Here is a 21,108-nt window from a genome sequence, read left to right as displayed (position 1 = left end):
AAATCTTCCTGAATATGAAGTCACAGTGTTCTGAATAGGCTGTGTAGTCGAAAGGTAAATAGAACACAGTTTGGGAGCTCAGGAGCAGCTCGGGAAAACTGGCGCTTTGCTTCCCCACTACTTGCATGGATGACTGGCTCAACAGTAATAATCACCACCCCGTCATGTCAATATACACAAAGACTGGTCTGGGCCAGAAACCAGTCTGTAACTCCAGTCTGTCTTGCCAGGGTTCTAGTGGCGTATAGGCAGCTCAGCAGAGATACTGTCACCATGGGAAAACCAGCTCAAAATATGCCTGGAAAGCAAGCATGTGCAGCATACACCAATATCCCTCTCTCTCTTAAAAATCTCAATTATTACTCATGCACTTGGGTTATATTCTCAGTGCACTCAAGACTTACATAGGCTGGTTTACAAGGGTTGCTGGAATCTGAGGGGATGGTTTGTACATTGCCATCACCTCCCATCTGTTTGTAGCGAAGCTTGGGGCGGGAAGGGCTGTCAGGAACATGCCACGAGTGGTCCTCAGGAATGGATTTACCTGAAAAAACAAAAAACAAAAACAAAAAACAGAGCAAGTGCCAGTCCGTTCTCTCCAACCAAAGGATTCATATTTAGTTACACAAAAAAGGTCATGGGTAACATGGCATCAGGTTATAGTATAATATGAGTTCTGCAGCTTTCCTTGCAAAGCATGCATGTTTGCAAAATGTCAGTATGTCCCAGAAGGGAATGAAATGAGAATCATGCAACTGAGCAGCATTGTGCCTTCACTAGATGGGTTCACAATGGAGCACAACAAACGTATGATTTTTTTGCAGGATGAGTGGCATTTCGGAGCTGGGGCATCTAGTGGTGGGGACACTGGCAACAAGGCCGGGGCTGGTGGCCAAGAGGACTGAAGGCCTCTCAGAAGTGGGGGGGAGTGAACATCGGGATGGACTTGGGGACCAAAGGGCCGCTCACGGCTCTACCCCACCACTGCACAGGCGGACGGGGCAGGGTACAAAGGTTAGAGCTGCAAGTCAAGAAAGGAAGGTTTCTTTTCCTCTGGCAAGTGCAACAGTACCTTTACCCCCACCCACCCATCCTCTTCCCAGGAAACACCATAAGGAAGGAAGGAGGTAGTTCCAAACCAAGCCACCATGAAGAAAGCTTGGCCTATGCCAAAGAACTTCAGTTAGATGGAGGGGAGGGGAGGAATAAAAACTCTGAAAGGCACCATGAAAAATTCCCTTCTGCACAGGCCTCAGGGGGAGGAGAGGGATGGTGTGGAGACTGCTCTTGTGTGGGTGGGGTTTTGTAAGGAGCACGCAGGTATGGTGAGTACGGCAGTGCAAATACACCATGACACAAGGACCAAGGCGCATGGTGTCCACAGAAGGCAGAGGTCAGACATGACATGGAGCGAGGTTTAGGATGCAGTGCGCCACAGGACGCTGCCATGTTGAGACACATGCACGGGCAGGGGCCTACCAGAAGACGCTTTCAAAGTTTTTGTGGTCATTTTAAGATATGCCTCAGGATTTTCAGGGATTTCTACATCTGAAAAAGAATAATGTCATTTTCCTCACTGCAGGCATCTGTAGATGAATGCCCAAGTATTACAACAGTAGAAACATTGTCAGCTGGGAGAAGAAAAGTAACTACCCTTTATCTATTCTATTAAAAAGCTTTTAAAAAACCAAAAAGATTTTTTTTCCAGCCAACTCTTTACTGTTTGAAGCAGTAGTGGGAGTGGGGAAGTCCACAGAAAGAATGGAGACGATCTACCGATACTCTGAAAAACTCAACGGAAAAGTTCACTGATGAGCCTCCCAAACAGCCGGAGCCATCCGGGAATAGCCTTCATGTCCCAAGGTGAATTTCATTTCTTTTTCCCTTTCATTCCGCCTGTGATAGGAGTGAGCCACTCTCAGGTAAGTCAAAGTGGGCAGGACACAACACAAGAAGCCACAGAGGTCTGGGTCAGCCATGAGCTGGACTCTGGGCCATCCAGAGTTGGCCGTGTTGCTAAGGTGCTAAAAAACATAACCAAGCGGGTCGATGTCAAGGGCTTTGGAGACTGGGGCTGTTACCTGACAGTGCGCTGTAGTACGGGCCTTCCTCGTCATCTTCGTGAGAGGAGGAGCCCCCCACGTCCCCTGTGTGATCCCACTCCAGAGGGATGGAGTCCACGCTGACAGGGGTCTCGCAGCCAGACCGCTCGGGCCCTGGCGCCGGGGGCACCAGATGACAGAGGGACTGAGGACACGAGGGCTCCTCGCTCTCTCTCCTTTTACGCCAGGAGTCTGCCTGGATCTCTCTGGGGTCCTCCATGTCCGTTTCATTCTCTGAGGCCTCTTTTTCTTCTTCCAAGCCCTAAAGCGGGGATGTCCGGTTTTCAGAATGAACCAGATCACAGGTTGTTGCGGTGTGAGGAGCGCCGGGGGCCTGTCTGTCTAGCAGTGCCTGGGAATGGCCACCATCGGCATTTCTGCGGCGGCTTTCAAAAAAGAATCGGGTCCCCAGGGATTTGTTTGTGATTATTCTAATTTAGACTCTCTAGTGTGGGCCTTAGAACCTGTAGTATTCCTTGGAAGAATCTGAAATTTAGTGATCTAATTCAAACAGCTTTAGCTAGAAAATAAGAAATGGTGGCCAAAGTTTCATTGGTGGTTAGTGGCAGGTTTACTCCAACAATCAGAACATTTAAATTAAAAAAAAATTTAAAGGCCATTAAAGGGGTTCTTTCTTATCCTCAATCTTATTGTTCAGGATATAGAACCTTATTCTCCCTACGTTGTAGTGCCTCGGTCTAAGAAAAAGGACTAAAAACTGCTATGTTTAGAAATGAGGGAATTGTACCGTAATTTTTAAGGCTAGGTCTGATGAAGAAATAACTATCAAGTAAGCCAGCTGGGGACACAGAGAAGGAAGAAGCGACCAGTCGTGTTGGTCAATATGGTCATCATGAAAGCTCCTGGCGCACGAAGGCAATGAACATTGAAAAATGGCCTGAGCGCTACCCGAACTTCCCAAAAGGTCCCTCTGTCAAGGGAAACTTCACAGTTGCTTTGGAAAACGGGTGCTTTTGTCACTTCAAAGGTGAGAACAAAGCACCAGAAAGGCGCAACTACTGAAAGTTCCCAGACACTAAGAGGAACAGGCCAACACATTCCCAAGTTACTACTGTAAGCAAAACCAGAACACGTATCGCCGTATCCTCGGGATCCGGACCTGTCGGGCAAGCCCTGTCCTGAGGAACACGTGGAAAGCAGGTCAGAAGAGCAAGAACTTTCGGAAGCGCCATTCCTTCCATGGGGTAACGGGAGCCTCCAAGGAAGTGTGACTCCATAGTGCTAACAGCCGAAATAAAACTAATAGGTCCCCCCCCCTTTTACCATAAAATACATCACAATTGACCGTTCCATAGGTGTCCCAGTTCTTTAAAAATTGGGTCAAAGGTCAAGCGCGAGTGGCGCGGAGGCCGCCCGAGCGAGGGTGGCACTGCCCTTACCGGGGCGTGGGAGGTGAGCCTGCGGTGGAAGCGGGAGACCCGGCCGAAGACTTCCTGGCAATACCGGTGCATCTCCTCTAGCTCGTCCTCGATCAGCACGGCGTCCAGCGGCTCGCTCTTCTGAATCAGCTGCTCCCCGAAGACAATGAGCTGATCGATCTTGTTGGTGTTTAATGTAATTTCCTGCTGGAAACCCTACTCAGGATAGGAGAAAGAAAGGATTTCAAAGAAGGAAAGTTTCCCCGAGGACCCAGCGTCTGCTTCTTTTAACCGGGCTGTAGAGAAAGCATCCCCATGGCACCGAATGCCTTGTCCCTGCACCCAGGATTCGAGCTTTGTTGATTTTTAACAAGGTGACAATAAAGATCGAATAATGTAAAATGACCGTATGTGATTTCTTCCCACCCTCTCCCTTCTGGATACGGACTTTTCCAATTAAAATAATTCTAAAAGTTTGGCAGGGATGGACATTTACCGCTATTGGGTGTGAGGGAGAAAGCTTGTCTTATTGACACGTCGTGGAAACAGAAAATTTCCCAGAATAAACCACCCACGGGCATTTGCTTCTGCTGACACAATTATCATCTCATTGGTGCCATTTTATTAGGGAAGACACATTTCTATTTTTCAATTGTTTTTAAAAGCCAAGGAGGGAGGGTCGCCTGGGTGGCTCAGTCAGTTAAGCGTCTGCCTTCGGCTCAGGTCATGATCCCAGGGTGCTGGGATCGAGCCCCACATTGGGTTCCCTGCTCAGTGGAGGGCCTGCTTCTCCCTCTCCCTCTGCCTGCCGCTCTGCCTACTTACACTCTCTCTCTGTTAAATAAATAAATAAAATCTTTAAAAAAAAAAAAAAAGAAAAGAAAAAAAAGCCAAGGAGGGAATCATAGTGAAATTAAAGTGAACTACAGATATCTGGGAGAGCGGACGTGAGACCTGTTCTTGGCCCCACTCCTGATACAGATGCTCCCCCTGTTACCCCCCCGCCCCGCTGCACTCAGACTCGAAAGCTGGGTGAAGAGCACCTTATGAAGTTCTGTTTGGAACCTAAAGAGCGTTCTCCCCGTGGATGATTATAAATGACAAAGAATAACAAGCTTTGTTCCAATGGCCCCTTGACTGTAAGGTACAGTATCCTTGCTCATGATAACCCTGCAGGACACAGGTGGGTGCAGCCTGGCTGCTTTCAGTGCTGGAATCTGCTCTCAGGGTATCAGGTGACATTTGTCCTTGGCCAGCTCTCCCCTGCAAAGGTGCATTCTTCTGAGAGGGGCCGACAAAGCAGGCCTTACGTTCAGTTGGCGCATCTTGTCGTCGGCGTCACTCTCCGAGAAGTGCTCCACGTTGGTCAGCTGCAGGTCCATCTCTGTGAGCCACACCAGAATGCTCTCCCTGGTCCCCTCGAATTCCTCCCTTTGGTTGGTGAAATGCTGTGAAAGGGGAGAAAATATCTCGTTTGTTTTGAGGGCACAAGAGAGTCCAGGTAGACAGGAAGGTTGTTTTTGGCCAAGAGGAAAGGGTACTCCCAGAGGTCCACAGGGCATCAGGGGGCCAGTGTGGGGTCAGGAGCCTGGGCTCTGGTCCTGGCTGTGTGATAACAAGCCCCCCAACTTCTCTAAGTCTTACTGTCTTCACTGGCAAATTAGGGTGTGGGAATGTTGACTATAATGTCGAAGGTCCTTTTAGCATTTGAAATTCTATAATTCCCTAAGTCAGTTATTTTCCCCAACTTGCCCTTTGAGGAACCCCCTCAACGTCCAGGCACCTTGCCTGCCTTTACCTTGAAAGCCTTCTGTGGAAGCTATTGGCTTGAAATAGTAGCTTCAAGATGGAAAAGTACTGATCTCAGGGTTAAGCCTGGTCTAATGCTCCATTTCAGGTAATCCTGAACGTGTTCCCTCAGAGAAAGAAGACCCAGATTTATCGCCTTCAATTAAGGAAGCCTCTTGGGTTACTACCTCATAAATGGGCAGCGGATTCTCAGACAAACATAGCATTCAGTGCCAAATAAAGGTTTACACTGGTCACAGTCAACTCAGCAGGAGATAAATTAATGCACGGGGATTGTCTGAAAAGCTAACCCATTTCTTCCTGAGGGGTTTAAAAAAAAAAAAAAGCCCAGATTTTCCTCATCTTAGAATGACTTCAAGAGCGTTCTGCCCTGAGAACAGAAGCAGGGATTAAAATTACTTCCTGCAGCCACAAACCATACGTGTCCCGTCAGTTTACACCTAGACTCACAAAGGTTCACATACCGTGTCTCCTGCATAACGCAAATCTTACGTGAACGTCTACATTCAAAAATCAACCCCAGCCTTTGAGGTTAGGTCAATGTGCTCTGAAATTCAGGGGGTAATCGCTGTCCCCAAGCTCCACAATGCAGAGGGGGCTTTGTCTACATCTCTCATAGTGCAAGAACCAGTGGGACATGCAAAAACGGGCAGAAGGGCAAGGCGAGCCTCTTTCTGGGCCTAGAGGCCCCTGGGCCTGACCTGGTGATGGAAGCGGCCCAGACCCCACGGGCCGTCTGTGAGCCAACGTGCAAACCTCTAGGGCTTACGGAGGTTGGAAAAAGATGTGCTTGGTACCACAAATCACATCAATGGGCCCTGTCTCAGAAGCCTATTCTTAGGTAAATAACCTCTTAACCAAAGACAGGAATATTGGCAGCTTTGGCTTAAACCCCAGGGAAGGCCGGTTGGAAGAATGTTAAGATACCTGAGGCCTGAACTGAAATCTACCCACTGCTTTGCTACAAGCCTGATCCCGCCCGTCACTTCTCCCTGACGGCCTACAAACAAGGCGGGGGACGTAGAGAAGGTTACTCTGAGTCTCCGCAGGACGGCCGTGACCCGCTTCTGGAGGTTGTCCCAGCGCTGGTTGCCCTCGTGCACCATCTGCTTCAGCCTGCTGGCCGTGTCGGTGCGGTTCTCCCGGGCCAGCCGCCGGTACTGCTTGTTGATGAGCTCCAGCTGCGTGAGCCTCTCGTGGATCTGCCGCTGGAAGGCCTGCGGCGCACAGACGGGCGCGTCAGGGCCAAGGCCAGCACGCCCCCTCCCCGGCCCCAGCCGCCCTGCTCTCGACCTTAATCCCCAGGCTGAAATGGCCACAGAGAGCCCCCTTCGCCCTGCGCTGATGCTAAAGAACAGGCTCTCAAGTTCACTGCATGCCGCTTGGCACGGATCGGTCTCGCCTGGCAAAGCCGTCTTAGCAGCTGCCGGCGGGCTGTGGACGGGCGGCCCTGGCCGCGGGTGGGGAAAGCCAGCCACCGAGAGGCTTGCTTATCAGGAGCACCGGGCTGGAGGGGGCTTCGGGCTTTACCTCAAACCTCTTCAGCTCTTCTTTGGCATTTGTGTACAACACCTCTGAGGAATTCGGGTAGGCTGCTGTCCTCTCGGCGGACTTGAGCCAGTCCTCAAAGCGGGAGTAATCATCTAGAAATTTCTGCCACAGGCGCCACGTCTCCTCAATTCTGACAGGAGGAGAGCATCTCAATATAAGCCATCCGTTTCAGCCGTGAGCTTTCTTTTTTCCTCCCTTGCCTGGTCCCATTCCCAACACCCCTGGCACTGGCACCATTTTGGGGGAGAGACCCTGATATCCTTCTTCTAGGAAATAACCGGACCCATCCCCTTCTTGGTCAGGACACCGTCCTCCTGGGACTGCCCCTCAAAGCTCCTGCCTCACAGAGGTTAACCAGCAGGAGACAGGGCTTCCCTCCACTGTTTCGTAGCCAGGGCCAGCCATGGTTACACCTCGAGACACAGGGTTGCTGGGGAAAGCCGTAACCCCGATCATATTTTTCTTGAATAACTCATTGCATGAGCATGGCCACACCTACTGAGCCTTCTCTGCCAGTCGCCTTGGAAGTGAAGCGAACAGAACACAGCTACTGCTACTGAGACGAGAAGGGTGCACTGAGTCTGGCTGACCATGTTTCAAACGTTCGGGGGCAGCTCGGTTCTTACTTCATTCGCCGTTCCATTGACATGGCGCAGATGTTCCTCCAGCGTCTGTCCAAGCTTCTGGTGGTCTGCTGGAGAGAGTCACACTCCGTCTCGTTGGCGCAAGCATCGGAGTCATGCAGTAGGACGTCACAGATGTTAAAGACAGACTCCACCCCTGCACTGTGTTGTTCGATGTCTCGCTGCAGGTCCTATGGTTGGAACAGAGTAAGGAGCACCTTGAGGTGGCGGTGGTGGTGGTGGTGGTGGTGGTGGGATGACTGGCATCAGAGGATCTCCACTCCCCCCCACCCTTCTTCCGGCTCAGGTGCATGTCCACCTCTCGATCAGTAACAAGGACTGTGTCTCTCTCATCTGAGCAACCCTTGTGCTGTAGCACAGAGCCTGAACACTGACGACACCTGGGATTTACTTGTTGAACTGATGAGAGGGGGTGGGAAAGCAGGAGTGCCTCTCCTGAGAGCCCACTCCCCCGCTGACTCCGGGGAGGCACGGGATCCACCCCATACCACCTGAATGCAAGGGCCCCCCCTTGAGACATGGCCCCGGGGAAGTCTTCCTTGGGAGTCTCTTCAGCAGGACCTAAAACTTGAGCAGAACTCTTAACCTTTTATGGGTCCCAGAATTCTTAAATCTACTGAGACCTTTGTGCCATCTTCACACACACCCCAAATCATGCCCATCCTCGGGCTCCATAGGCCCCAGGGAAGAGTTTGGGAGTAGAGACCCCACTTCCCCAACATATGGGGTCCAACGGAGGGGGCAGTCTCTCTCTGGAGTCTTGTCCTGTGATGGTGACAGTGCTGCTCCCAGACTCAGGAAAAGGAGCATTCACGAGGAAACAATGCACGGTTATGGGGAAAAATGAAAAACTTGTTTAACAATAAACACAACGTCTACGGCCATACCACCCTGAACGAACCCAATCTTGTCTGATCCTGGAAGCTAAGCAGGGTTGGGCCTGGTTAGTACTTGGATGGGAGCCCGCCTGGGAATACCGGGTGCTGTAGGTTTGGGGCGCCTGGGTGGCTCAGTCGTTAAGCATCTGCCTTTGGCTCAGGTCATGATCCCAGGGTCCTGGGATCCAGCCCCGCATCGGGCTCCCTGCTCAGCGGGAAGCCTGCTTCTCCCTCTCCCACTCCGCCTGCTTGTGTTCCCTCTCTTGCTGTGTCTCTCTGTCAAATAAATAAAATCTTAAAAAAAAACAAAACAAAACAATAAACACAGCATTTTCAGGTATCACCCGGAGAATATTTCTTCTGCACACCATGGGCGGGCTGGAGGAGGGAGAGACGAGGAGCCTGTTTGTTTTGCATTCTGGAATTAAGACTTCTCCAGATATCTAAATTCTGTGATAGGTTACAACAGAGCATGCCACTAATCTTAGTATCCAAATTACATCATGAAGAAATAAAGGCAAAGCTAAATACGCCACTGTTAACTAAAGCTCCCTGGATTCAACAAAATTCAGTTTACAGGAGAGATTATTTTATAAACTGCCTGCCACGTTCTACAGAAAGGCAACATAAAGCTCATGCCGGGTCACCTCAATATTTAATAATTTTGGAAATTACTGTTATCAGATAATACTAATATTTTCTTTTTTTTTTTAAGATTTAAAAAAAAAAACAGCACAAAGTTATGGTAAGAAAATGTGTTTTCTAGGGGTGCCTGTTTGGCTGGGTTGGAGGAGCATGTGACTCTTGGTCTCCGGGCCATGAGTTCAAGTCCTGTATTGGGTGTAGAGATTACTAAAAAATAAATAAACTTAAAAAATGTGTTTTTTAGTTTGTCACCCTATGTGTCCTGTGAAGAGACATGAACAGGGTGATGTTTTTTAAGCTCTGCAGTGCAGGACAAATGGTGGAAGTCCTCCTGGGGTCCATGCAAGCACCAGCTTTGTAATTACTAGGTTTAAACAGAATTCAAGCTTTAAGAATTCTTGTTGGCTCACAGAATTGTCATGAGCCTTCCTAAAATTTACTGGCATTGATAAATGTCTCTTGACTTCATTAAAATAATAAATAAGGAATCCTAACATTGGTGCTAAATGAGTAATAGTGACAATTTTAACTGAAAAATGGTACCCGTCCCTGACCTCACCTGGTAGGGCTGGGTAGGATCTGGTTGAAAAGTACTGAAAAAGTCTAGTCTATGGATAAATGTGAATGCTGCATATTTTAATAGACTCATTGCAGTTTCTCTACCTTATTTGTTCAGCTTATATTGAACAAAATGGCTATTGAGTACTGATTAATACACAGGGCGAATGGGAGCAAGAAATGAGCTCTATGATAGTTTATAAAAGACCATCAACATTTTGGTTAAAAAAAATTCAAAAATTTTCAAAATTTCCAAAACAAACTTTTCAAACACTGCAGAATGACCCACTGATTTTGTAGCATGTATTGATTACTTTGTAAAATACAAAGTAGTGACCCACATTTAAAAATGCAAACCTAAATGAGTGACATTTTATGAAAACCATCTCACTACTAGTTCCCACTGAGGCAGGAATATGCACAATAATTAGATTTCAAGAACTGTTCAAGTACAATTTGAAGAACGGGACTTAAGAAACATAAAAAAACGTTAAAGACTTTTGCCATGGTTCTGGAAACAGGCTCCCGGACTCTCGTGTGTTTTGTGTTTCTGTTCCTGAGTAGGTGACAAAGAGCTCTGAAACTGGGAAGAGTAGGTATTGGGGGTGGGGTGGGGGGGAAATGAGGAGGAGGAGGATCCACAGCTAGAGGGTGAGGTGGAGAATGCAACCAGGAAGGAGGAGAATACAAAAGGAACTAGAAAAAAAACAAGATAAAGGGGGAAAAGAAGAAAGCCAAGCTGGGCTGAGGGGGAGGGGGTGGGTGGGCAGAAAAATCACCTGAGGTGGGTGAGGTGGTGGCTCCAGATTGACTCTGGGGGAGGGGCTTGGGCTGGCAAGCCCGGGGAGCAGAGTGGTTTATGAGGAGGTTGGCATAAAGCTGAGCGCACCTGCTGGGAAGGGGGTTATTCGTAATTACAGAATGGGGGGTAACTAACAGCACTCTCTCCCAACGTCACCATATGGCACCCACAGGGAACCAGGAAGCCAAAGAAAACAGGAGAGAAATGCGGAAGTCTTAATGCAAGTGGTTCATGGTTTAAAAGTGTTACAAAGGTTGCTACCACTTCCTTTTTGCATTTTGAAGATGATAGATTTCACAAAAATAACAATATAACCCTTATTACCCAAGGAGTTCTACATAAGAGAAACAAAAAGGACTCGGATTAAGTTTGACTTCTTCCCTAGGGTGCTACCAAGAACATTACGATGAGGATCTGGGAAGCACAGCTCCTAATCACTTTTGGGGCCTGAGGGATTTTGGAGAAGGCACTACTAGGTGATCCCAAGTTTTTAAGTCTTATTTCTGTAAATAATCATGAAACTTATTTAGTGATAGAAACACAAGTAAGGTGTCTTTTTGTTTTTTTGTTTTTTAATGGTTCGTGCATAATTTTTGTGTGTGACACATTTCTGTTTTTTGTGGTTTTGATGGAGGCTTTAAGGTCTGGTCTGGGTATTAAAAAAAAATTTTTTTTTTTTAAAGACTTTATTTATTTATTTGACAGAGAGAGACACAGTGAAAGAGGGAACACAAGCAGGGGGAGTGGGAGAGGGAGAAGCAGGCTTCCCGCAGAGCAGGGAGCCCGATGCGGGGCTCCATCCCAGGACTCTGGGATTATGACCTGAGCCGAAGGCAGACGCTTAACGACTGAGCCACCCAGGCACCCCCCCAAAATTTTTTTTTTAAACAAAAATGCTGAAAGTTTCCTCAGGACATCTGTGGTAGGCAGAATATTGGCCACCCAAAGATGTTCATATCCTTGTCCCCAGAACCTGTGAATATGTTTGGCAACCTTAATTCTCTGTTGGCATGTAGCCTATCAGCTGATCTGAACATCCTGGATTATTCAGGTGGGCTCAGCGTGATCCCAAGGGTCCTTAAAAGTGGCAGAGGGAGGTAGAAGAGTCAGTCAGAGGGAGAAGGGGCCATGACAGAAAAGCACAGACAGATGCAATGTTGCTGGCTCTGCAGATGGAGGAAGGGGCCATGAGCCAAGCAATGTGGGCAGCCTCCAGAAGCTAGAAAGGGTGAAGAAACAGATTCTCCAATAGGGCTGCCAGAAAGAAATGCAGCCCTCCTGACACCTTCATCTTAGTCTGGGGTCAGATTTCTGACCTCCAGAACTCCAGTAAGATAATAAATTTGGGTGAAGTTGCCAAATTTGCGGTAATTTGTTAACGCAATCATAGAAAACTCGTACATCTAACTTCTTTACCAGTAATGGTAGTCCTGAACACCAGCTCCTTAAATTGCTGTGGATTACTATGAGGTAAGAATTCCAGGATAGTGATTCTGAGTTCTATAAAGAGGGAAGCTTCAAATCAACCAGAGGTGAAATTATGGACCATTTCAAAACAGGACCAAACAAGGCCAGGAGGATGGCAGCGCCACCAAACTGTAGCCTTTGGGGAATACATGCCCTGCAATTTAATGATGTTCTGGCACACCTTAGATTTATAAAACGTTAATACACGTTACTGGCCCCTGCCAAATTTAGCTAGTCTTTCTTTAAGAGGAAAAATATACTCAGTTTCTGTACTATTTACCTGAAAAAACTCACCACTCAGGGTAAATTGTTATTTGTAAGGCCTGTCTGTAAAGAGACTATTCAAGAAATTCTTCTTAGTGGATCAAACTTGCAAATAAAGCTGATAATGTCCAGTGGCTATGACTTCACTGAGAAGGGCATTAAAATCTCTGCAATGTCCATTAACATGGTACTTACATCAGTATTCATTTTTCCACAAAACAAAGACAGAATTGTGATGACCTCAACAGAAAGGGCATACTTAAATTTCTGTGGCTAAGTGCCAATACCAGTATTTTTACTTCATAGCATTGCTAAATCATTACTAATTTGAAAGTCAGAGAATAGGCATCGTTTACAAACAGTAATAGCAATAGACTGAATAAAGATCTAAGTCAAGAGGAATATCAAATACTTGGCTCTATTTTATGGTAGCAGGGGATGTCACTCATTGCCATTAAAAGGATCGACTTGAACTCAAGGGAATTTGTCATTAATTCATCATCACCTTCTGCCCTTGAATCTGTGAGAAAGGGTCAGCCCCCAATTCTTTCTCTAAGAGCAGCTGTTACATGTGGGTGAATCTTCCTGTGTGTTGACAGACAGCAAACACCAAGGCTTTGGAGATAACGTGAAGAAAACAGATAACGCATCTGAGAACGTCATGACAACCATATTGCTTATATAGTCAAAGTGGAATCTGCTCCTGGGTCTAAAAAAAAAACCATGAAAGTGAAGGAAAGCTACCAAAAGGCTTCTATGAACTTAATTTTAGAAATAAAGATAAGCTCCAGGTACTGCATATGAGAATGAACCTGTGAATGTGAGCTGATGGGAGGGCAGGAAAGTGGATTTGCTAAGTCTGTGACATCAATGAGCGCCCACCAGATTAGTGTGATGATAACACTGGTGGGACTCAGTGGTTTCATGCTGTGGAGCTTCCAGGGTCGGCTCAGAGGGTGCATAACCGATGGGAGAAATGCACAGAGCACTGCAAGAGGGGTTTCCTATGCTATTGGCCTAAGCATGTTCCTTTTTACAGCCCCCCCTTTTTTTTTGTTGGAAGCTCTATCAGATGATCTATTGTCCCATGAAAACTTTCCTGGGTTAGAAAATTTATTTTTCTTTCAATTCATTGCCTTCTAAAACTATATTCTAAAACAAAGATCCAAGTTTAAAAATACATAAGCAAAACACCTTATTTACCACTAAGACTAAGACCTACATCTCAGACATTATTCAAAGCATTTCACAAAGAGATGTGTGAATGGGGCAGAAGACAGGCACGCCAAGAGATGGTCTCACACGTACAAGAACGTGGACAGGTGGTCAGTTCTCTCTGGAAAAAAACGAACCAATATTATGAAATGTGAACATGCTAAAAGACACAGCTAATATGGGGAAGGTTGGAGGTAGCAGATACCACAGACACCTATACTCTTATAAAAGCCTTCTGTCCTCACCTGCTGCTCGGCGAGCCTCTTCTGGATCTCTTGATCATCACAGACGTCATAGACGACAGGCTTAGAAAGCTCTGACTCGATTCGAGCCAACCAGGTACGAAGGTTGCTCATGTTTTTGTCTAACTGCTGAATAAAAGCAAAGGTCTCCTTCAGCTTCTTCACCCTAAATATATTTGCAGGAAAAAAAGAGGTAAAAAAAGCCAAAGCCCAACATTTAGTGGTGACAAGAATGTGCCAACAAAGGTGTTACGGCGTAAAAAACAACTTATGTTGGTTATTGATTTTATATATAGAGAGAGAACAGCTCTCACATCACAGAGTTTTCACAGAATATGTGACACTTAACAAAATTGCTGGTCTAGGAGCGCCTGGGTGGCTCAGTCGGTTAAGCGGCTGCCTTCGGCTCAGGTCATGATCCCGGGGTCCTGGGATCGAGCCCCGCATCGGGCTCCCTGCTCAGCAGGAAGTCTGCTTCTCCCTCTCCCACTCCCCCTGCTTGTGTTCCCTCTCTCGCTGTCTCTCTCTGTCAAATAAATAAATAAAATCTTAAAAAAAAAAAAAACAAACCAAAATTGCTGGTCTGGTTGATTTTCAGATAGGCTAAGAGTTAATCTACCCACACAAATATGAAGTCCTATCATTCCCAAAGTGGGATGCCCTGAGACCTAGTATACCTTTCTAGGGCTCCAGAGCAAAGAGGAGATGCCATTTCATTCTCTTGAGGTTAAAATAACCACACTTGGGGCGCCTGGGTGGCTCAGTCAGTTGGGTGTCCAACTCTTGGTTTCAGCTCAGGTCAAGATCTTGGTTGTGGGATTGAGCCCCTTGTCAGGCTCCATGCTCACTGTGGAGTCTGCTTAAGATTCTCTGCCTTTGGCCGCCTGGGTGGCTCAGTCGTTAAGTGTCTGCCTTCGGCTCAGGTCATGATCCCAGGGTCCTGGGATCGAGCCCCACATCGGGCTCCCTGCTCGGTGGGAAGCCTGCTTCTCCCTCTCCCACTCCGCCTGCTTGTGTTCCCTCTCTCACTGTGTCTCTCTCAGTCAAATAAATAAATAAAATCTTAAGAAAAAAAAAAAATTCTCTGCCTTTGTCCCTTACCCCGCATGCATGCATGCACTCTAAAATAAATAAATAAAATCTTTAAAAATAATAAAATAAAATAACCACACTTGATTTCTATCCAGTTTCTTTCTTGGGTATACCCGAGATTGCAGCAGACAGGGATTTTCCCTGATGGTTTAAAGATATTACCTGCTTGGCTCATTTGGTGGTATCTGGCCTATGATGCTTCTCATGGGACTCTCTTCTTGAGCAAGCACAGAACATGAGCTAAAGCCCACCATGTCCAGTCTAAGGGGTTGAGGGAGCCTTACACATACACCAAGCCCATTAGGGGACAGCTGTATTAGCCAAAAGGGGAGCAGGGAGTGTGGTGAGGAATAGGGCAAAGATAATCTGCAAGCGCAGTCCTAAATCATCTGCCTCTTACACGGTGTGGAGCAGATTTGAACTAACACATATGTGTGGAGCAGATCTGAACTAACACACGTTGCGTCAGTATACTTGGTGAGCTCACTGGCACATCAACGTACTGTCAGGAAAATAATCTTTATGTAGATCTTGGAAAAAAAAAAAAAAAACTTCTATAAACCGCCTTCATGGAAGTCCTAAAGTGAGTGAGGGCTTGTTCTGGTGATCTGTGGGATTTTTTTTTAAAATTAATTATTTGAGAGAGAGAGAAAGCGAGTGAGAATGCTAGTGCGGGGAGGGGCAGAGGGAATCTTCAAGCAGACTCCCTGCTGAGCATGGAGCCCAACACAGGGCTCGATCTCACGACCCATGAGATCATAACCTGAGTGGAAACCAAGAGTTGGATGCCTAAACGACTGAGCCACCTAGGCACCCTGATCTGTGGGACGCTTAGTGAATCCCAGAGATTTGGAACAATAGCTACAATGCAAAGTTCCTACCTATCAATACTCATGTAACAAGGTGCTGTCAGAACTCCATCCTGCAGCACTAGAAAGAGAAACTGAGGCACTGGCTCCAACTCGCCAGAGTGCGCCGCATTGCCTGTTACCATCATCTCTTCCTGGACCGCCTGTGAACAGCTCCCAACCACCCACCTGCCCCCCCGGCCCCTACCCAGTTGTGGTTCCGTGGCCAAAAGGCACATTCTAGATGGTAAGTCTGATCCACTGACACTCAAATGCTTCCATGGTCCTCACCCTACCTCAACATACCAGTTTAAACACCCTTTTTCAGGTCATCAAGCATTCAGTGCCCCCCCTTCCCTTCTCCTGGAGTGTCCACCACTGCTCACCAAAGACACTGGGGGCCCCTGGCGGGACCTCCTGCCCTGTGTTGTGTCCGCATCCCTCGTGCACCGTGCACCCGTCACGACAGCATCCGCGCTAGCCAGGCTGCACAGGGCTTGCTGCCTCCGCATGCACAGCAGCCCCACTCTGCCTGGTGGGCAGGAGGTATTGACAGACATCTGTTGCAGAATGAATGTGTATGACCACTTCCACGACATGCTATTATTTAAGTAGACCACAGATTTGTGTGTGTTTTAATTTTTTCTTATTTTTTATTTTTTGCCTCCTACCATCAACCAAGTCAACCCTGGGGACTTTTAGCTCCAGCTCTATTACCAGCTAGTTTTAGGATTTAGGGAGAATCCTTTTACTTCAGCACCCTCATCTCTAGTAGGCTTCTGAGGTCCCTCAAGCTTCAGGGAGGTGGTAATATCTGGGTGAAGTTAAGGCCAGAGTTCTGGAAGTGAACAGACCTGGCTCTAAGTCCCATTGTACCATCCATGAGCTGTGCACCCCTGCAAGGAGCCTAACTTTCCTGATTCCCAGTTTCCTTGTTATCTGCAAAATTATCCACCTTGCAGGTAGTCATGAGACCGAAACAAAAGGATGTGTGTAAAGTCTTTGGTGGAGAGTAAGCACTCAGTATAATACTAGCTCTTATTACTGCCAACTGGGATTCTATGATGCTACAATAACAGCTCATTTATAAGGCACGGGACCTTACAAAGTCCTTTCATAAATATTTATTCCCCACTCTGCCATGAGGTGGGGCAGGCCTGGGCAGAGGCCGTGGAGTCTGGTGGTAAAGAGCACAGACTTTGTGGGCAGGGCCTGGGTTCGAATCGTGGCTCTGTTTAAGCTCATCTGAAAAACTGTGTCAACACTAGTTATCCCTTCCCTCCCTGGGTGGCTGAGAAGGTTGAATGAGATATAAACACATGAAATGTATTTGGCATAGTGCCTGACAGAGATCAATGCCCAAAAACCATGATCGAGATGATTTTCATGGCGGTAAGTTTTTCCAAATTACAGTCTTACTGCAAACACCACAAGGAGTTCCCTTCAAAGCCATAAGATGATTTATTAAAAAGGAAGTAACAGAATCTGGGGCCAGGCCTGGATGCACCTGTAACCTAGATCCTGCCTTCGTTCCTGTGACTTTACAGGCTTTAGCGGTACATCCTCCTCACCCCAATACCTTGTCACCCTGACTGCCTAGGGACCAGAAAGGACACTCCAGACAATGCCAGAGGAGCTGGGAACCCCAGGCCCTATGGGACAAGGAGTCTTACATGCAGTGTGCAAGGCGCTGCCCTTCGGGAAGGCTCTGGCTGGAGAAGCAGCCCAGCCCTAAGAGCTTCCGAGAGGTGGCGTGAGGGGCTTGGGCCCGGTGGCCCCTGCACAGCTCTCCTGCCTCCTCCTCTATTGGGCACCTGACCCTACTCCATCCCAAGTATCCCAGACTCTTTATTTTAAAAAGAAGGGACAGAAATTTAACTTTAAATGACAGGAGCTAACGAGACAAAAGAACCTGGGTGCAAACACAGAGATGCAGTGATCGTGAATCCTGGTCATCGCAGGATGAGGTGTGCAATAAGCGGGGGAGGGGGGAGTATGGAGCAGGGGGGGGAAGAATTTACTTGGCTTCCCCAGGACTATGATACTCCAGGCCAGTGGTGTTTGAAATGGAGTGCTTAAGACAAGCCAATGGAGTATGGGAATAAAATATTAGATTTTCTATTGCTATTCCATTCTTTTTAAGCGTCTACACTGGGTATGCTTTCTAATTCACAAACTTTATGACTACATGGAACAACTAAAGAACTTGCTGACATCTACCTGTGCCAGGCCCATGGTGTTTTATTTGTTAGCAACGCATTAAATCCTCCCAGCAATGCTATGAGATCAGTACTGTTGGCATCCCCATTCGATAGGTGAGGTAACTGTGGCACAGGGATCAAATAACCTGCCCCAGTCACTGATCATTAAATGGCAGAGGCAGGATTCCAACCTTGGCACTCTGGTCCAGAGCTGCTGTTCATAAGCCCTTTCCTCACAGCAACTCGTATAAACCTGCACTCACATTAGCTAATATCAGGCACAGGATGGTTTTTGTTGCTGTTAGGGACCATGATCAAAGGTCCAGTCTCATGCTTCTGGGATACACTGGTGGGCATAGAAGCCCGTCCACCAAGTGCGATCCTTTGGGGGCCCACACTTGCCCATCCATAATTCTTTTCGATAAGGATTTAACCATGTGCTTTATCTTGGATCCTGTGCGGAGTCCCAAGGATTCAAGAGATAACGGAGATATCGGTCTTATTCCCACAGAGCTCATGATCTAATTTAGATTGAATTTCAACATTATAATACAAGAAAGGAGGTGGTCAATAAATATCTTTTGAAAGAATAAATGATGTTCACTCATACCTTCAAATTTGTTTTCATAAAAGACCTGGCTATGTTATATATTAAAAGAAAGAGGTAAAGGTCAGAGCACCTCCAAGCCGTTTGCCACCAAACAAAGTGCTGCCACCTTACAAGCCCTACATGCTGCTATTCCTTGGTTCCCTCCAGAGCAAGTGAAATACTGAAAAACAAGCACACAAATCACACATACTCTTAGGGCACATTAAAGAGGGAGGGAAGGTAGGAGGAAAAGAAAAGAAGAGGTTGCCAAAAAGCTACAAAAGATTCATCTAATCAGGATCTAACCTACTTCTAGGTCCCAACCTCTGACAGAAGGCATAATATCCAAAACTGCATGGGGATTTAAAACCTTTTTTTCAGATAATTATGTTACAACTTGCTCTAGGAACCATCAGCCGTATGGTGGAGCCTGTAGCATTCTCTTATGTACAGATACTGTAATCTATCACCTCTCGCAGGCCAGGAAGGGTGTGTCATTTGCCAACCCAGGCAACCGACTCCATGGTAGGCCTCGTTAATACCGCTCTTGGAAAAATTTAAGTCTCGAGTTAATGTTGGGACACAAGGAAAGCCCTTCAGAATCCAGCCTGCTGGTACAGGGAAGCAACCACAGTACTGCATTACATCAACCCCGGAGACCGTTTGTTTACGGAACTCCCTATCTCCGCACTTGCCCATTTTTGTACCCCAGTGCACTCAACAACATTGCTCACGCATACATTTCAGTAAGTCATAGTTCTCCAGGAAAAAATAAGTGTCATTTCCTGAGTTGAATTCTAATTCTGAGGATCGGAAAAACAACATTTTTAGGTGCAACGGGGAAGTTTTTCACCTGTGTGGATTAGTGGAAGACCTGGAGAGAACTAAAGCATTTTTATATGAAACCAAACAAAAGAAGAATTTTTGCTAAGAGTAGCTACAAATTAGAAGACCTTTTGCAGGGATTATGGGTAGAAATGCAGAAAATAATCAAGGTGAATAAAGTTTTATTTTAATAGCGATAGATCAGAATAGAATACTTATGAACCCTGCTCTCCCTCCAAAACAAACAAAATCAAGTCCTGTTAATATCACTCTACGTATCAGACCTAAGTCTTACAATGTGTGATGGAGACTTTTAATATCAAATTCATTTCTATGGATTAATTTACATTTCACTCCTATTCTCTACATGCTAAAGGGTCTACAGTTAAACTACAAAGACCTTAGATCATAAATTTTAAAAAATCCCATGCCAATGTGGACAGCATAACTTAAAAAAATACTAAGGACAACAGAGATGGTGGAAGTATCTGAATTTATGCTGAAACAAACAGATACGCAAACCTGTGGGGCAGCTGAAGTTGCTAAAAACACTGTACAGATTCTGTACAATTGCATCTTTTTAAATGACTAAACAGCTTTATAGTAAGATAATCAATTGCTCCAAGATCTTGAAGCCCTGATGTGGGGGGCATGGGCATTACAAGACATTTGAGCTAATCGCCTCTTTGAAGCACTTATGTCGCCAGAGGACTTCCATTTTCCACGCAGCATCATCACCCCTCTCCCCGGCTTGTCAAAGGCTGACTGCAGACACCACAGGCGAGCGGACACCGGGAGAGCAACCATCCCCCTGATGGCTGAGCACACACAGCCACCATCTCGTCAGTCACTCCTATTGTAACCAACACGAGGGAGTGAGAGAGCGAGACACACAGACGCCGCAGCCGCCCCTCGGCCATATGCTGAGCTGATGGCTGAAATGGCACTTACTGTTGATGAGAAAAAACCATTCCTCCTGGTTAGCGGAAGCTCCAAGTTCCCGGCTGCACCTCCACCTCCCGGGCCGAGGCGGCCCCTCCCCCGGCGGCGGCGGCGGCGGCGGCGGCGGGCGGCTCCATCCCCCGGCTCAGCATCCTCCCCGGCGGCCGCCCTCCCGCAGGCTCGCGGCCACAAAGCAGTGCCCCCGGGAAGGGACCGAGCGGCCTCTCCGCTCACTGCATGTTTTAATCTCGGTTTTCTCCCTTCCAATAAACAAATATCTCCACTCCTTCCTCTCTCGAGCGCGCGCGCGCGCGCGCGCACACACACACACACTCACACACACACACTCACACACACACACTCAACACACACACACACAGTCTTTGTTCTGACGCTACAGGATTGCAATACTGGGAAGAAAGTCACAGTGTTATCTTGGTTATGGGTTATTTATGAAGTGCTGTAAACGGAGGGAAGAAACATTTAGATTTGGGGCACAGAAAAGAGGATTTCTGTCCTCTTCAAATCAAATTTCTGTTTCAGGTTTGAAAAAAATGGCAAAATTGAAAGCCCCTGAGTCCAACAGGAATGCCTTCCTCAGGTCTTCCTGAAGAAATTTCTGGGGGTGGGATTGGGGGGGGGTCCCCTGGGGTTTCTGCCCTGCCTTTTTCGCCCTGTGCACCCTGGTTTAGGTAAGGCAGAGAGTTCACTGAGTCCATTCCTCTGCTTTTTGCAAAAAATTCTATCTTATAGTACTAATGGCTTCAAGACTTGGCAGGGGAAGAATTTTTGCAATTTTCCTTGTTAACTCCTCCCAGGTTTACCATAATGTCTCTGAAAATTTCTCCATATCCCTAACCTTGGTTTCTCTAAGGGAGGCCAAGTGGCTGTTTACCAGAGCACCCTTGGTTTGTATCCAGTCCCTTTTAGGGTCACACTCAGCCTTATTTTAAGACTCGACAATATCAATCATTTCTCACGGGTCCCTAAAGCCCAACATTTAGTAATTATTACATCCTCACCTTGAAAGAGAGCACGTTCTGGACCAGTGAAAT

The 21,108-nt window shown here is 47.0% G+C and overlaps 1 protein-coding gene and 1 pseudogene across 4 annotated transcripts in view; one reads left to right on the top strand and one right to left on the bottom strand.

The window, feature by feature from the left end:
• Positions 1 to 21,108, bottom strand: part of SYNE2 (spectrin repeat containing nuclear envelope protein 2) — a 315,865-nt gene that overhangs the window by 9,476 nt on the left and 285,281 nt on the right. For 3 of the 4 annotated variants that reach the window (XM_032405277.1, XM_032405280.1, XM_032405278.1), the window contains exons 100-108: positions 13,560 to 13,722; positions 7,468 to 7,655; positions 6,821 to 6,971; positions 6,325 to 6,507; positions 4,792 to 4,929; positions 3,503 to 3,697; positions 2,082 to 2,364; positions 1,480 to 1,548; positions 405 to 544 (exon numbers count right to left, since the gene is read on the bottom strand). In XM_032405277.1, coding sequence (XP_032261168.1) covers positions 405 to 544; positions 1,480 to 1,548; positions 2,082 to 2,364; positions 3,503 to 3,697; positions 4,792 to 4,929; positions 6,325 to 6,507; positions 6,821 to 6,971; positions 7,468 to 7,655; positions 13,560 to 13,722 — 1,510 coding nt within the window. Of the gene's footprint in view, positions 1 to 404; positions 545 to 1,479; positions 1,549 to 2,081; positions 2,365 to 3,502; positions 3,698 to 4,791; positions 4,930 to 6,324; positions 6,508 to 6,820; positions 6,972 to 7,467; positions 7,656 to 13,559; positions 13,723 to 20,062; positions 20,378 to 21,108 lie in introns of those variants that run through there. The other variant, XM_032405281.1, reaches the window with a different exon arrangement.
• Positions 8,359 to 8,477, top strand: LOC116633352 (annotated as a pseudogene).

The sequence above is a fragment of the Phoca vitulina genome, unplaced genomic scaffold (assembly GCF_004348235.1).
Source record: "Phoca vitulina isolate PV1807 unplaced genomic scaffold, GSC_HSeal_1.0 scaffold7, whole genome shotgun sequence".
NCBI classification, from domain to species: domain Eukaryota; kingdom Metazoa; phylum Chordata; class Mammalia; order Carnivora; family Phocidae; genus Phoca; species Phoca vitulina.
Note: the sequence above shows the minus strand (reverse complement) of the source record. Positions and strands in the feature narration are given on the sequence as shown.